Source organism: Cydia fagiglandana, chromosome 16, assembly GCF_963556715.1.
Source record: "Cydia fagiglandana chromosome 16, ilCydFagi1.1, whole genome shotgun sequence".
Taxonomy (NCBI): domain Eukaryota; kingdom Metazoa; phylum Arthropoda; class Insecta; order Lepidoptera; family Tortricidae; genus Cydia; species Cydia fagiglandana.
In genome coordinates, this window is record NC_085947.1 from 8,171,427 (window position 1) to 8,186,229 (window position 14,803).

General features: G+C 39.0%; 1 protein-coding gene across 1 annotated transcript in view; it reads right to left on the reverse strand.

The window, feature by feature from the left end:
- Window positions 1–14,803, reverse strand: part of LOC134671901 (high affinity cAMP-specific and IBMX-insensitive 3',5'-cyclic phosphodiesterase 8-like) — a 114,813-nt gene that overhangs the window by 5,882 nt on the left and 94,128 nt on the right. The window contains exons 6-16 of the mRNA XM_063529761.1: window positions 12,587–12,754; window positions 11,572–11,771; window positions 11,053–11,236; window positions 10,399–10,575; window positions 9,282–9,314; window positions 6,123–6,215; window positions 4,681–4,932; window positions 4,065–4,281; window positions 2,459–2,646; window positions 1,261–1,394; window positions 752–906 (exon numbers count right to left, since the gene is read on the reverse strand). Of these exons, the coding sequence (XP_063385831.1) occupies window positions 752–906; window positions 1,261–1,394; window positions 2,459–2,646; window positions 4,065–4,281; window positions 4,681–4,932; window positions 6,123–6,215; window positions 9,282–9,314; window positions 10,399–10,575; window positions 11,053–11,236; window positions 11,572–11,771; window positions 12,587–12,754 (1,801 nt within the window). The remainder of the gene's footprint in view (window positions 1–751; window positions 907–1,260; window positions 1,395–2,458; window positions 2,647–4,064; window positions 4,282–4,680; window positions 4,933–6,122; window positions 6,216–9,281; window positions 9,315–10,398; window positions 10,576–11,052; window positions 11,237–11,571; window positions 11,772–12,586; window positions 12,755–14,803) is intronic.

Sequence of the window (14,803 nt, forward strand, 5' to 3'; positions counted from 1 at the left end):
ATTGACCACTCGTTTTCAATTCTGTTAGTAGAATTTAAATGCCTAGTATTGGAGATATTATTGAACGAAATACACGAAATCGAGCGGTCGAATTTCAAAAATCGGCCCCCAGGGTGGGGCAACTGCCCCCCCGTGAGTACCTACGCCTGGTATGGTTGATGACGTGGTAGGGTTGATCGAGTGAGGAATGTCGAGATCCGACGTCGCACCAAGGTGCAAGACGTCGGTTACGTCATATCAAACATAAATGGGCGAGACATATTATGTTGTCAGGCAGAGTGAGGGCAGGTGGGCCACAATGTTAACGAAATGGTGGCCGCATAGAGACGAAAGGAGTGCCTGGCGTCCGTTGGCTCGTTGGGTGGACGACACCCGGAAGACTGCGGGTCCCTTCTGGATAAGATTAGCATGGGATAAGATTAGGATGGGGTTAGTGGCGTACTCGAAGAAAGGCCTATGCTCAGCAGTGGGCGATAAAAGGCTGATATGATGATGACGGTGAGTGTTAATGTCGTGGACATGAATTATAATCTCGCCCGTCCCCTAGATTTGTGAGCTCTTTTGTCAGCGTGTTTAAAAGTACGAATCGACTATCTAATCGCGCCTTTGACTATGGAGCCGCCAACGCCGTTCTGCGAGCACGTGCAAATATCTGCATAAAATAATGGCAAGTCTTTTGTCTTCTCGCCTCATATGAACTCGCTCATTCCACTTTTTCTTTTTTTAACAGCTGGACCTTATAAAATCTTACCGGCCCAGGCATCCATCATGTCCTTAATGATGTAGTCAATGAAGCCGATCTGCGAGCGCGGGATCGAGCAGGTAGCTCGGTCGAACATCGGCATCACCACTGGCAGGTCCTTAGCCTTCTCCTCGTCTGTTTGTAGGAAGTACTCTTCCGCAATTCTGTGAAAAAGGTAAGTATGATGATAACTTTATTAATGTTTAAATTTAATGTTAACTTTATTTACCTATTTGTCTGTACCAAATTTGTACTAATCTATTTGTAACTATCAATTGTGTCGCTTAACATTAAACTCGGGTAACACAACACAAAATCTATTCGACCCTAGCGGCAGCACCCTATTACTTTTTCTTAATTACAAAAATCGCATAATCTTACAAATGAATTTACCCGAGTTTCAAGTTCTTCTTCTTTTTTATTCGCGACTCAATTATGTCTTCTAACCAGAGAGTGAATAAGTTTAAAATTCTTTAGCCAATGTTACTGACTTTTCGGGTCATATTAATTTCTCTTACCTTCTAGCCCATTCAAAGGCAAACTTCTGCGGCCGCGAAGCATTAGATACGTCGGCGCATTTAATCATCATGCGTTTCACCAGCACCACATTCTCCGGCTGGGTGATGGCTGCCGGGTCCAGCGAGGGAGGATCCTGGAATCATAAAATTGGGAGCTGAAGAGGATTATCAAATCAGGATCTGTGGAATGTTGGCAATGCAGTAGGTATAGGAAATTGGTATGTAGAGAAAATTGTTAATTTCAACTCCAGTGTGTTTCATTTCTCCTTCTATTTCGCGGTTGCCTCTCTTGATAGATCTAGGTATTGGTATTTGGCAGACGGGGTGTATATGTAGTCCTCCTCATCGTTTTTGATGACGGCGACCCTAAATAAACATTATGGACGTTGTCTAGCGTAAGCCATTATGTGGCTGGCCAGGGTGTGTACTTAGTGGGCGAAGCCATTTTACGTTTATTAATTTTGATTTTTTTATTTTCTATTTTTTTTCTCTGCCTTTCATAACCTGAATCACAGTCTTCCGTCCTTATCAGACTCACCACATCAGTATTCATGTTGTCCTCCTTGCTGCCGCCCACGTTGCCCTTGGCGTAGAACACGTTCACGAACTTGGCGAGGTGCTCGTAGTGGCGCGTCATCTCCGTGGCCAGGATCATGTCCACGACGTTGTGCCGCACCGCCTTGTACGTGTCGCGGTCGAGATCATTTCTCTGCCTTTCATAACCTGAATCACAGTGTTCCGTCCTTATCTGACTCACCACATCAGTATTCATGTTGTCCTCCTTGCTACCGCCCACGTTGCCCTTGGCGTAGAACACGTTAACGAACTTGGCGAGGTGCTCGTAGTGGCGCGTCATCTCCGTGGCCAGGATCATGTCCACGACGTTGTGCCGGACCGTCTTGTACGTGTCGCGGTCGAGATCATTTCTCTGCCTTTCATAACCTGAATCACAGTCTTCCGTCCTTATCAGACTCACCACATCAGTATTCATGTTGTCCTCCTTGCTGCCGCCCACGTTGCCCTTGGCGTAGAACACGTTGACGAACTTGGCGAGGTGCTCGTAGTGGCGCGTCATCTCCGTGGCCAAGATCATGTCCACGACGTTGTGCCGCACCGTCTTGTACGTGTCGCGGTCGAGATCATTTCTCTGCCTTTCATAACCTAAATCACAGTCTTCCGTCCTTATCAGACTCACCACATCAGTATTCATGTTGTCCTCCTTGCTGCCGCCCACGTTGCCCTTGGCGTAGAACACGTTGACGAACTTGGCGAGGTGCTCGTAGTGGCGCGTCATCTCCGTGGCCAGGATCATGTCCACGACGTTGTGCCGCACCGTCTTGTACGTGTCGCGGTCGAGATTCTTGAATATGTTCACGCGGTCGTCATCTGAGGATATTGAATTTTAGGTTTAAAAAAAATTAAGATTTGCATTGAGATTGTAAAATCTGTCAAAAAATATCAATTTTAACTGCCTTTGGTGTCTCAAAACATCTACGTAACACACAAATGATTAAATACTTAGTTAGTGTGGTATTCCACCTGTTCGATTTCTTTGTCAAATGTGTATTTTGTCTCCAGAGATGTGAAAAATACTTTACAAAAAATATTTAAATACAAAATACAAATACTTCCTTCATAATACTATTTCAAATGCAAAATACAAAATAGTTTTTGAATTTGTATTTAAATACAAAATACGAAATAGGTATTTTCAAAATACTTTTTATAAAATACAAATACTTTGCGATAAAAGGTACTCTGAGTAGTGAATACCTAGTCTGAATTAAAAAGTATTACTCGGAATTTCCGAGTTGAAAAGACTCTTTATTTTTTGAAATCAATCCTCTATCTAAAGTACAAATTTCTAGTTGTTTGCTCATATTAACCGGTAGGATGTAGGTACGAATGATGGTTTTTAACGGCCAACTTTTAAAGCATTAATTTGTATTGTTTTACAGCTAGTATAATGCCTCTCGTTAGTGTGATGAAAACGTCTCGTTTGTGTTTCACCAGGGCAGAAAAGTTTGTTCTCCTCTCGTGCCTTGAAACCCTCACAACACTCAAAATTCCACTTTTTTAACCACTCGCTACGCTTGTGGTCATGTGCGACGTTACTAAACAGATTCAACAGTTCCATGTTAAAAGAATGAGAGAGTTGCCAGGATTGTAACATCAGAAGAGATTGTAACTCCTACCTACATTACCTACCTACTATAAAGTATTTTGTATTTTGAAAATAGAAAATAGGTGCCAAAAAGTATTTCAAATAAAATACAAAATAGTTTTCTTCAAAAGGTATTTAAATAGAAAATACAAAATAGGTATTTTGCATTTTGTATTTGCATTTTAAATACAAGTATTTCAAATAAGTTACATCTCTGTTTGTCTCACATTTTGCTTGGACATCACATTGGACCAAGATATAGGACAGATGGAATACCTACCACCCTTACCTAGATTTATTTATTTATTGATGTCGTATTTCTGATCACATTAAGGGCTTTCTGATCTGCTTCGTCGCAAAAAGCAACTCTGTAGGTCAGTAAAGGGTGTATCTTTGGTTAATCATAATCTGAAACTACGAATAAACCTACTAAAACATTATTAAAAGAATAGTTACTGAGCCACTCCAGCGAGCTGATGTAGTTGTATAGGATGGAGAGCGGGTGCCGCGAGTTGCAGAGAAAGGTGGACGTGGTGCCAGGATGGACCACTTCTTGTGTATCCGACGCCTCGATAAGTCCTAGCACTTTGTGTTCAAGCGGGCCTGATCAAGTACGCTACTGCCCGAAAGGAACACTTACTGAGTGTGAGCTTGAAGGTGAGCGCTGCATGATGCGACTCCAGTACGCTGATGTCGTTGTACAGGATGGAGAGCGGGTGCCGCGAGTTGCAGAGGAAGGTAGATGTGGTGCCGGGGTGGTCCACATCGTGGGCTGCTGCGGAGATGAGGGCAGCTGCCGCCTCGATGGGTTCTAGCACTGTCTTCAAGCGGTCCTTCTCGAGGAAGTATGCTACTGCCTGGAAATAATGATTGATAAGATAATATTACAGTCTATTATTGTCGTCTGTATTTTGAAAATAAAAATAACAAATTAAAGCTAGCTACAACATCTGCTCATATCAAAGAGACTATTTTACTTATGTCACAGAGGTTCTGAGTGCAGGACTGCCGCGAGCCATTCTTTGACGTGGAAGATAATTTATTGATATATAAAAGTAAATTTATCGGTTTGCGAGACAGCCAGTGGACAGATTTTAACTACTTGATAATGCAGACAGCAATGATGTTAACATATTTATTTGGTTATAAGAAAAAAAATTAGAAACAGATTGAAACAATATTTTATAAGTCGTAAGTACTAACAAAAATGATCTCAGTTGGTCGTTAAATAAGTGAAAATTGAAACAGTAACGTACTTGAAGAACATCAGCGGCGTGAGTCGAGTTGTGGTACGTATTGACAGCATGATAATTGGTCTCTATAACAGTCAACCAGTGCAGCAGTGTACGCTCGTCGCACTCGAGAGCCGAACACACATCGAAGCGACCGCCCATGAGGGCTAGACCGAGGTGAGCCAGCGGCCTTCCACGTGTTAGCTCTTCGAGTCGGAAGATCTCGAAGTCCCAGTTCAGCGCTGTATCAAGAAGTTCTCGGAGTTGCCCTGACGTCTGAAAAGTTGCCATTTTGGAATCGTGAGCAAACTTTGCTACCGAGTGAAACATAAAAATTTACCCCATAGTTACCTACTAATACCTACGCGGAAAATAGTAATTAAAATATTACATATCAAATCTAAATGAACGCTATTAAATATCAACATTCAAAATCATCATTTTAAGTCAATTATAACAGTCAAAATGAGGAACAAGTAAAAAAAAATTTGCCGCTCTTGTGGATTAAATGCAACTTTCTTTTATTTCATCAGCTTTAGAAGAATAAAGAAAGCCTTTACGAGCTGATGATGTGGCGAAAAAATTGTAATGTTATCATTGATAACATTCCGATATATATATATATATATATTGTTGGTTGATATGATTATTACCAGAGATGTGACTTATTTGAAATACTTGTATTTAAAATGCAAATACAAAATGCAAAATACCTATTTTGTATTTTGTATTTAAATACCTTTTGAAGAAAACTATTTTGTATTTTATTTGAAATAGTTTTTGGGACCTATTTTCTATTTTCAAAATACAAAATACTTTAGTAGGTAGGTAATGTAGGTAGGAGTTACAATCTCTTCTGATGTTACAATCCTGGCAACTCTCTCATTCTTTTAACATGGAACTGTTGAATCTGTTTAGTAACGTCGCACATGACCACAAGCGTAGCGAGTGGTTAAAAAAGTGGAATTTTGAGTGTTGTGAGGGTTTCAAGGCACGAGAGGAGAACAAACTTTTCTGCCCTGGTGAAACACAAACGAGACGTTTTCATCACACTAACGAGAGGCATTATACTAGCTGTAAAACAATACAAATTAATGCTTTAAAAGTTGGCCGTTAAAAACCATCATCCATACCTACATCCTACCGGTTAATATGAGCAAACAACTAGAAAATTTCACTTTAGATACAGGATTGATTTCAAAGAATAAAGAGAGTCTTTTCAACTCGGAAATTCCGAGTAATACTTTTTAATTCAGACTACGTATTCACTACTCAGAGTACCGTTTATCGCAAAGTATTTGTATTTTTAAAAATTATTTTGAAAATACCTATTTCGTATTTTGTATTTAAATACAAATTCAAAAACTATTTTGTATTTTGCATTTGAAATAGTATCATCAAGGAAGTATTTGTATTTTGTATTTAAATACTTTTTATAAAGTATTTTTCACATCTCTGATTATTACCTTATGCTTAATGTTTGTCCTATTGTTCTGAGAGCGCACGACGGTAGAATCGTTGCTGCTTCGCCGCGACGATAACACGTTTGATGGTCCTTGCTGGAAAATTAACATTTAACTTGTAACATTTAACAATTGTAACAAGAGTCCAAGTACCTAAAGACAATTTTGGAAGAAGTTTTGCCAATTGTATTTAACTTACAATACTTCTATGAATTCTATCTACAAGAGAAAAGTGACAGATAGGCAAACTACTGACGATTACTGTTTACATTTAGGGTATTGTTCTACTTAGTAACTTGCACATTTAATAATGAAGTCGACGGGCAACTTAGGAATATTTAAATTAAAACATAGATTATTGTTAGTACATTAATATTTTGGCGATGTGCGGTGAGTCGAATATAATTAGTAACGAGTTAACGACTGTGAATTATCAGGCGACGTTAATTGTTAATGACCCTTTTGTATTTCTTATTGTTACTAGCATTCATTTGGGAAAACATAATAAAATAAATGGTAGGTATACAGGTATTTTATTATGTAATTTTAAGGTAAAAGTTCTAATTCGTATATACGTGACGGTTTTAAATAAAAGGCTTGTCGTTTGTAAATAAGATCGATTTTTAAGTAAATCTCTATGGCAGTAGCGCCTTGTGGTTCGCGCCCTTTCTAAAAATATTATTGGAATTGACAGTACTTATGTAGATGTTTAAATTGGGTTTATATTTCAAAACCACAACTAGGGTTGCCAGATCGAAGGCGCTATTATCGGGAAACAATATAAATTTTTCGGGATTTTGGGACTTAAGTCGGGAAAAAATACATTAAAATTAAAGTAATTGTATTATAACAACGATATTTTACATTATTGGCACTATAGTTCGTTTTTTTTAGCATTAGAAAAAAGGTAAACAATCTTTGTGTCTTTTAATTGATAAATACATTTAAAAATAAGTTATGGCTAATATATAACAATTCTGAATCTAATACGATCATTTATATTCTTCTGCTTTCATAAGTAATAGTTACTGATGTTTTTAAAAGCGTTTTTCAATTAAAAGACATGTCAAGATCGCTTACCTTCTTTGAAGTTCTTTCTAATGCTAAAAAAAACGAACTATACGTCAGCTCGCTCGCTCGACGACAGTTCGGAACTTGAAATTATTGTTTTATAACGTGAAGCTGTTTTTCGGGACAGTTTACACGGGAAGTTAGTCGGGAATCGGGAACACATGCTAAAAATCGGTAGAATCCCGCCAAATCCCGACCATCTGGCAACCCTAACCACAACCTATTTTATAAACAGTTTTATTACAAAATATTTAACTGCTTCATCGAAAAGAAATCATGGAAAGGGCCCCATTTCATAAAGCTACAAATTACAATTTTATGTCTAAAGCACAGCAACACTGGTCATTAAAGGCCACCCGCTATTGGTCAAGCGGGTTTTAACCGCTTCAATGTTGCCGGCTTACACCCGTAAAATTGTATTAGCTCTATAAAATACGGTCCTTAGGCCGGGATCATGAAAGCTTGTAACTAGTAATATAAGCGGAAGTCTCTTTCTATTAAAATATGTTTAAAAACAGGTTAACGCGTTTACTACAAGTTACATTCATAAACGGGCCCTGGGAGCGGCTTCCGATTTTCCAAATCTGTTAATTCATTTCATTTGATATTTACATAACTCTTAGTGGCCTTAGTGCATATCGTTAGCGTATATTCGGGCATTTATACAGGGTGATTCATGAGACGTAAGCAGGACTAATCCTGCACACTCAGTAACTGATAATTGATCGATCACCGTCGTATTAAAGTGAAACAAGCACACTTTTTCCTATTTTTTAAATTTTTGGAGAGAGCAAATTTAATTCTCTGCAATCATGGTCACCCTACAAGACCTAATTAATAAACATAAAACCTCTTTAACCGCAATGACGAACCGCTCTTTACGAAGAAAATAAACTGTCAAACTTGAATGACATACGAGTTTTCAAAAGTAACCAGACCGTGATGACATTCATTTTGACACAGAATATCGGTAGTTTAGTATTCTAACTGTAGGGTGACCATGCATGTCGTAAATAAATTAATAAAAAATTTTTTCAACACGACTAGAAAATTAACGTTAACCGCATTAATACTGATACAAAACAGTTGCTTATAATTTACGAAATGCGCAGTGTTAGTCCTGCTCACGTCTCCTGAATCACCCTGTATTTAAAGTTGTATCTACCGACATTTTTTGTGTTAGAATTGGGAATTTTTATATTATTTCTACTCACGAGCTTTTTCCATTTTTACTGAGAAAAAACGTGTCCCCAACATTTTTGGTTCGTTTGGTTACGGTTTCCAAATACAAAATTCTATGACCGTAACAAAACGGACAACAAAAATTTGTATGAAATTCTGGAGTCACTTTTTTTGTGACATAAAAATTCCAAAATCTAAAATGCAACTTGGGGGTACAACTTTAAATAGAAATGCTGATTTATTGGCGGAAGCGCGATGCAGTGTGAGTATTTTCATATCAATATGAAATATAATAGATTCCTAAAATCGGAACGATACTCCTGGCCGCTAAGCTCCAGAATTTGGCTTTCTAATCTAACCCCTGATTGAGTACAATTCGATTAGGCCTAAACGTACAACAAAATCGCATTAGGGGTCCCTTTTCCTCTAACTAAGGTTCGATTGGGATAGCAACACATATTTATTGCACGGGCAGGTTTACGAAAAGATACTCAACCAGTAAGAAACTAATCAGCTAAGAGAGATGGTACAGTACACAGATCTCCAACAGTAAAGTATCTTGATACAAATGTAAGTTTTTGTGTAGGTACACGGATTCAGATAGATAACTAGATTAGATAGCTCGCTTTGCTTGTATACCTAAAGTCATTTGATTATAGTTTCTGTCTAACACAACTGTATTGTTGTGTTAAAATTTACTTTTCGTTGAAGTCTTTAACAAACTTTTGTTACTAGACTAGGATTTGAAATAACGGGCTTGGATTTAGGGCATCGGAAATATCGTAAATAGATGAATATTTCAAAGTATAAAGATACTGTACTATTTTTGATAAGTGTACTGTGATGAACTGCAGAAAATGGAGGCTAGAGAGAAGTAGGTACAGCGTGTGCTATATTCAAACCTCCTACCATATAAAATAGGTTTGTGTTCACTTGCTCCCGCTTTTCCAGGTCGAACAGGATCATAAACAAATAAATATCAAAGTTAGTGAATACAGTCTACCCTCTACGGTCAATATTTTGCCTGAAATGGAGCTGTGACAATGTTGCTCAAGATCCAAGACACAGTAAAACGGTAGTAAAAACTTCATTGCGTAATTTAGTTAGTCTCTACATGTTCGGGAGAACGACTTTAGATCTCATGGTTAATTCACAAGTTGTGAGTTACAGTCGCTTTTTTTTGTTATACTCGTATGATAGAAAGAAGCCCACCTACTTGTATATGGATGCAATCGTCTTTCTTTAAAAAGTAGATATTAATTTGGTCTGACAACATTACATTTCTTAGTTTCATTATCTCTCAAACTTTGAACAATACAGAATATACTTATTACTTACGTACCGCGTACTCAGCTATTGCGGATATACGAACCTACATTGTCACAGCTCAATTTTTCGGCTCACATCACGGCTACACATGCTATTTAATTATTAATTACCTACATACATACGTAGGTAGTGTAGTTATAAACAAAAACGGATACTGAGTAACTTCACTTCACATATTATGTATTAATACGGGGAAGACGTAAACATTCGCCACTAAACTAAGTACCAAACCCGGAGTGATATTTTTAATAGAATCATAAAAAATATTTACATAATTTTATAAAATATATTTATTTATTAATAACCAAAAACCCAATAGCCAAAACCAAAGCAAGTAAAGTAAACGCATTCAACTCCTCTAATATTATTCAGGCGCGCGTGATCGTATTTCTCCAATTATGGCTTATTTTGTATTTACAGCAGGATGAGATTTTATGAGTCCTGCATGCCGCAATGCAGACTCGTCCAATTTTTCGCGTTGCGCCAAAACTTTATCAACATAAAACCAGTGCAGCAAAAGATTTTATAGCTCATTTTTATGAACAACTTTTGGAGTCGAGAGAATTTCTGTAGACTCTGGATTATGCGCTTTTTATTTCAGTTCCTCAAGTTTTACGAGTTTGCTTGGCTCTGAATTAGCTGGGGAATAAGGTAATAACAACGTTAAGTAAGTTAAACATATAAACAATCCACTTACCGACAGCAATGCGCCAATAAGATCAGTAGCGATGGGATCTTCGACTCGCAGTTTGGGTTCATCTTTCATTTGTGGAGAGTAGAGCTCGGAGGTTCTAAGCATGTCCACGGCGCGCTCGATGCAAGCTATCGTGGATGGAGGGGCGCCATCTGTGGCCGTGGATAGGAGGGATATCACCTGGAACGTAATGTTTTGGTCATTTACCAATGATAACAGGGGTCAGCTTCCAACAGTTTACCTTGTTCTACCTCGCATTACTTTGAAAAAAAATCTCGTTCTGTCAATGAAAGGAATAATTGCATGGGATGAATGCATATAAAAAAAACAATGTTTAATTATTCATATTTAACGTCTATGTCTCTATATTAATTTGTAATTTAAGTTGTTGGTTTGACGTAAATAAATGTATTTTCTTTCTTTCTTTCTTTCTTTATGATGCATATAGATTTAGTGCGTTTCGACTTTGAGTAGCAGGTTTGAAATATAGCTGCTTTAAGCTTTTACTCAAAGCGTCCGCTGAGTACGCCATATTCCATAATGTTATCCAGCTTTTGTAACGCTTAAAAGTTCTCAATAGTAAGTTTTAAAATCATGTAGATGTGAGCTACGTGCGTCTGAATTCATATTGAACTCAATAATTGACATGAAATGTACCTTAGTGATAGGAGCTTCAAGTGGCAGACCCTGTAGTTTGGCGAGCGAAGTCCGCCGTAGCCCGTCAGAGGCCACGGAGCGCACGTCTAGCGAACCGCGCCGGATCGAGTGGAGCGAGCCGCGCGCCGCACCGGCCTCGGTGGCATTGCCAGGCTCACACACCAGGACAAGGTGAGATGTGCTCCTGTGAACAATGGCAAGTGTAAAGTGGAATTCACATGGGAGCTCACGAGTTTGAGACTCAGCGGAGAATCCTAGGAAGAGTTGAGTATTGAAGGCCAAATTGTTAGAATTTAATGCACGACCACTACTGAAACTAAGAAAAAATGTATGGTTGTAACAAATTTGAAATTGGTAAATAGAGTTGGTCGAGCGGTTGTATGAAATTATAGTTCGTCACATGCGCCGAAGTTGTCCACATTGCCTCAAGATCATGGTTCCATTCACGCACTCCGCTTGCAGCCAATCTCATCGTCTCAACACCCGCAAAATCTGCAACCTCGGCTCGAGTCTGCTTACCTGTTCAAGGCTATAGAAGCGCCTCGGCATGGCAGCAGCAGCGGGTCTGGAGCGCCGCGCCGACGCAACGTGACCGGTGCCTCCCACTCACGCGCGCCGCTAGCAGCCAGTCTCATAGCCTCGCCACCCGCCGAATCTGCGAGACGCGCTCCGTCCTCCGCCCGCCAGCCAAGCACCCGGCACCAGGCTTTGTTTGTCACCTAACATATAACACATTGTCAGTTATTGAGTCAAGAGCATACATTTGAGAGTGCTTAATAATTGTCGCTACTCTTTAAGAAGCAATTGGAGAGGATGACACAGAGTATGCAATAAAAATTAACGGAGTTGAGAGTATTAAAACCACATGTGTTGTGTAAATAAAAAACAACCTACCCTACTAAAACTATCATATGTTAGTAAGTTTCTTACCTACTCCTACTTCTGATATTTATGTTATAACGTTTTACTGTTAATTAAAGAAACTAGTAAATAATTCCTATTATTGTTTCATATTCAGTTTTCGATTATTCAGAAGGAAGGAGCCCTAGCAATGCAGATTGATTCCGAAAAATAAGGCAACTTTCAGGAACGCGATAACTTAGAGAATTAATTTCCGAATTATTTTTAGAATGTAATTAGAAGCTGTCTAAAGTCTTATCGTTGACGAGACATCTCTGTGGTTGAGCTCTTATTAACCGACTTCCAAATCTAAAAGGAGGAGGTTATCAATTCGGTTGTATGTTTTTTTTGATAAGTATATTCGGAAAGTATATTATTCGCCTTCTCTGCATCCTATGTATTAGGTAGGTACTACACTACTGCACGTGTGGTACAGTCGCCATCAGATACATCGGAGCGGCCAAAGTGTTCACAATATCTGAACACGCACTCTAACGCCCTGACAATAGAGGCGTGTTCAGATATTTGTGAGCACCTTAGCCGCTCCGATATATCTGATGGCGACTGTACCTTTACGAGTAAGTATCTGTCTATATGTCGAGAAAAAGTGTCTTCGCCATAACATTTAGCTTACCAATATCCTCTGCTGGTCGTCGGTGACGGCGACGAGGTCGCGGCAGCGGTCGGCGGCGGCGGCCAGCGCGGCGATGGCGGCGATCTGCGCACGCGCCGCCGCCGCCGCGGCTCGCGCCTGCAGCACCTCCGCGCACCACGCCGTCGCGCCCACTGTCTCCACCATCACCTGGGATTAAGGAGAATATCATTCTTATTGGATGCAGAGATCAAATATAAATTTTTACTTTAAGTATCTTAATTTTGTATTTAGGGATCATACCAGGGATCCGGCAGGCCTCGTTGGCAAAGTTATCACACTTAGACTACTTTTTCTGATGACTAAGTAGTGGCACAAAACTGGAATCAGTGTATGGACGTAGACGTACATACATTAAGTTTTAAGAAACTCATTGGTACGTGCTGGGGTTAGCTATGTAGCTAATAAAACCTTAGGTCATGTCAGTGTCTAACCCAAAGAATATCATACCGCTCAATGAAAAAGCATAAATATGAAGTTTAAGTCGCGTATCTAACAAATAACTACAATTATGTAAATACCTACAGAAGACAGACTTCTCAATGTCACCATTATAAAATATCCCAACAAGGAGAAAAGAATTTACGCGAATTGCAAAGACGTTTTTTTGTCCGTAATGTAGGGTAATTCCAATTGGCATAATGCCTGTAAAGTAGGCAGGTTACCAAAGTTTCAATTTCTTTTATCAAATCAAGTCGAAGGCACCAGTCATTTGTGTTGAAAGGCAAAGTAATAAGCGTTGGTAGTTATTTACGTAGGTGCCGTAAAATGGGGTGAGTTGGGACAAATCCGAAGTTCAAACCTCAATAAAAGTTTATTTTTATATGTGGCACGTTGATTTAAATATATTTGAAAAGTGTTCCGGTACTATGAACTTTAGTTTTTCAATGACAATGTGACGTTTCATTTCATAGATTCAACGATAAACCAGAATAGTAGGAAAACCCAGCTCACCCCGTAGTCGGCGTTAGGAGGGATAGGAATTGAGTGAGATGGGACAATTGCTAGAATTGACACAATATTACAATAGCTTGACTTCTCAAGAGAATAAAGCATTTACGTACCAATGTGATAACTCTGGTCTAAAAATACCATCTCACCGCGCCATCCTTCCTCGCCCCATTTTACGATATTTAATACCAGAATATTATAAGTAAGGATTTTTTATTTCTATTTAGAAGAAAGAAAACTTTTTATGTAAATTAATATTTAGCTGTACAACAAGTACGCTTAGTACGAGGAGAACAAGTTTTAAAGAATTTGGATAACTTAAAATAGGTACGTAATTTCTGTTATTTCTGATAATAGATTACATTTCAAAGCAGGAATAAAATAAGTAATAAAGTAAAGACAGAGAAAAAGTTTAAAAATTAAAAAAATAGGCTAGATGGACCTCATGGTATTTCGAAGTTTTTTTGTTATTGCGTAGTTTGTTTCATGATACTTTTACATTTATATTTTGTTCTGATTAAAATGAAATTAGGTATATACTCGTACATAAACGTAGTATAGGGGATTATTAACAGCTATATTCGAACTTTCTTCTTCGTGGTCGTGACCTCATGTCTGAGGGACGTGACACCTATGGGTTATTCTTCCTACCACTGCTCTCCAGGCGTCTCGATCTTCGGCCATCTGCATTGTTGCCTGGAGCGAAGTCTGGGTAATATTTTGTACCACATCTGACCATCTACTGGGTGCACGCCCTCTACTCCTTCGTCCTTTAAGAACTTCCTTTATTCGAACTTTAAGATACGTCAAATAATAGATATGGAAATGATATAGATTAGATATGTCAGTGTCAAACGCTGATGGCCTCGCGGTAAGAGCGTGCGACTTTCAATCCGGAGGTCGCGGGTTCAAACCCCGGCTCGTACCAATGAGTTTTTCGGAACTTATGTACGAAATATCATTGGATATTTGCCAGTCGCTTTTCGGTGAAGGAAAACATCGTGAGGAAACCGGACTAATCCCAATAAGACCTAGTTTCCCCTCTGGGTTGGAAGGTCAGATGGCAGTCGCTTTCGTAAAAACTAGTGCCTACGTCAAATCTTGGGATTAGTTGTCAAGCGGACCCCAGGCTCCCATGAGCCGTGGCAAAAATGCCGGGATAACGCCAGGAAGAAGAAGATGTCAGTGTCAAACAAGTGTAAAAAGTGACGTTTTTGTTTGAAGAAACGTCGCTTTTGACACTTGTTT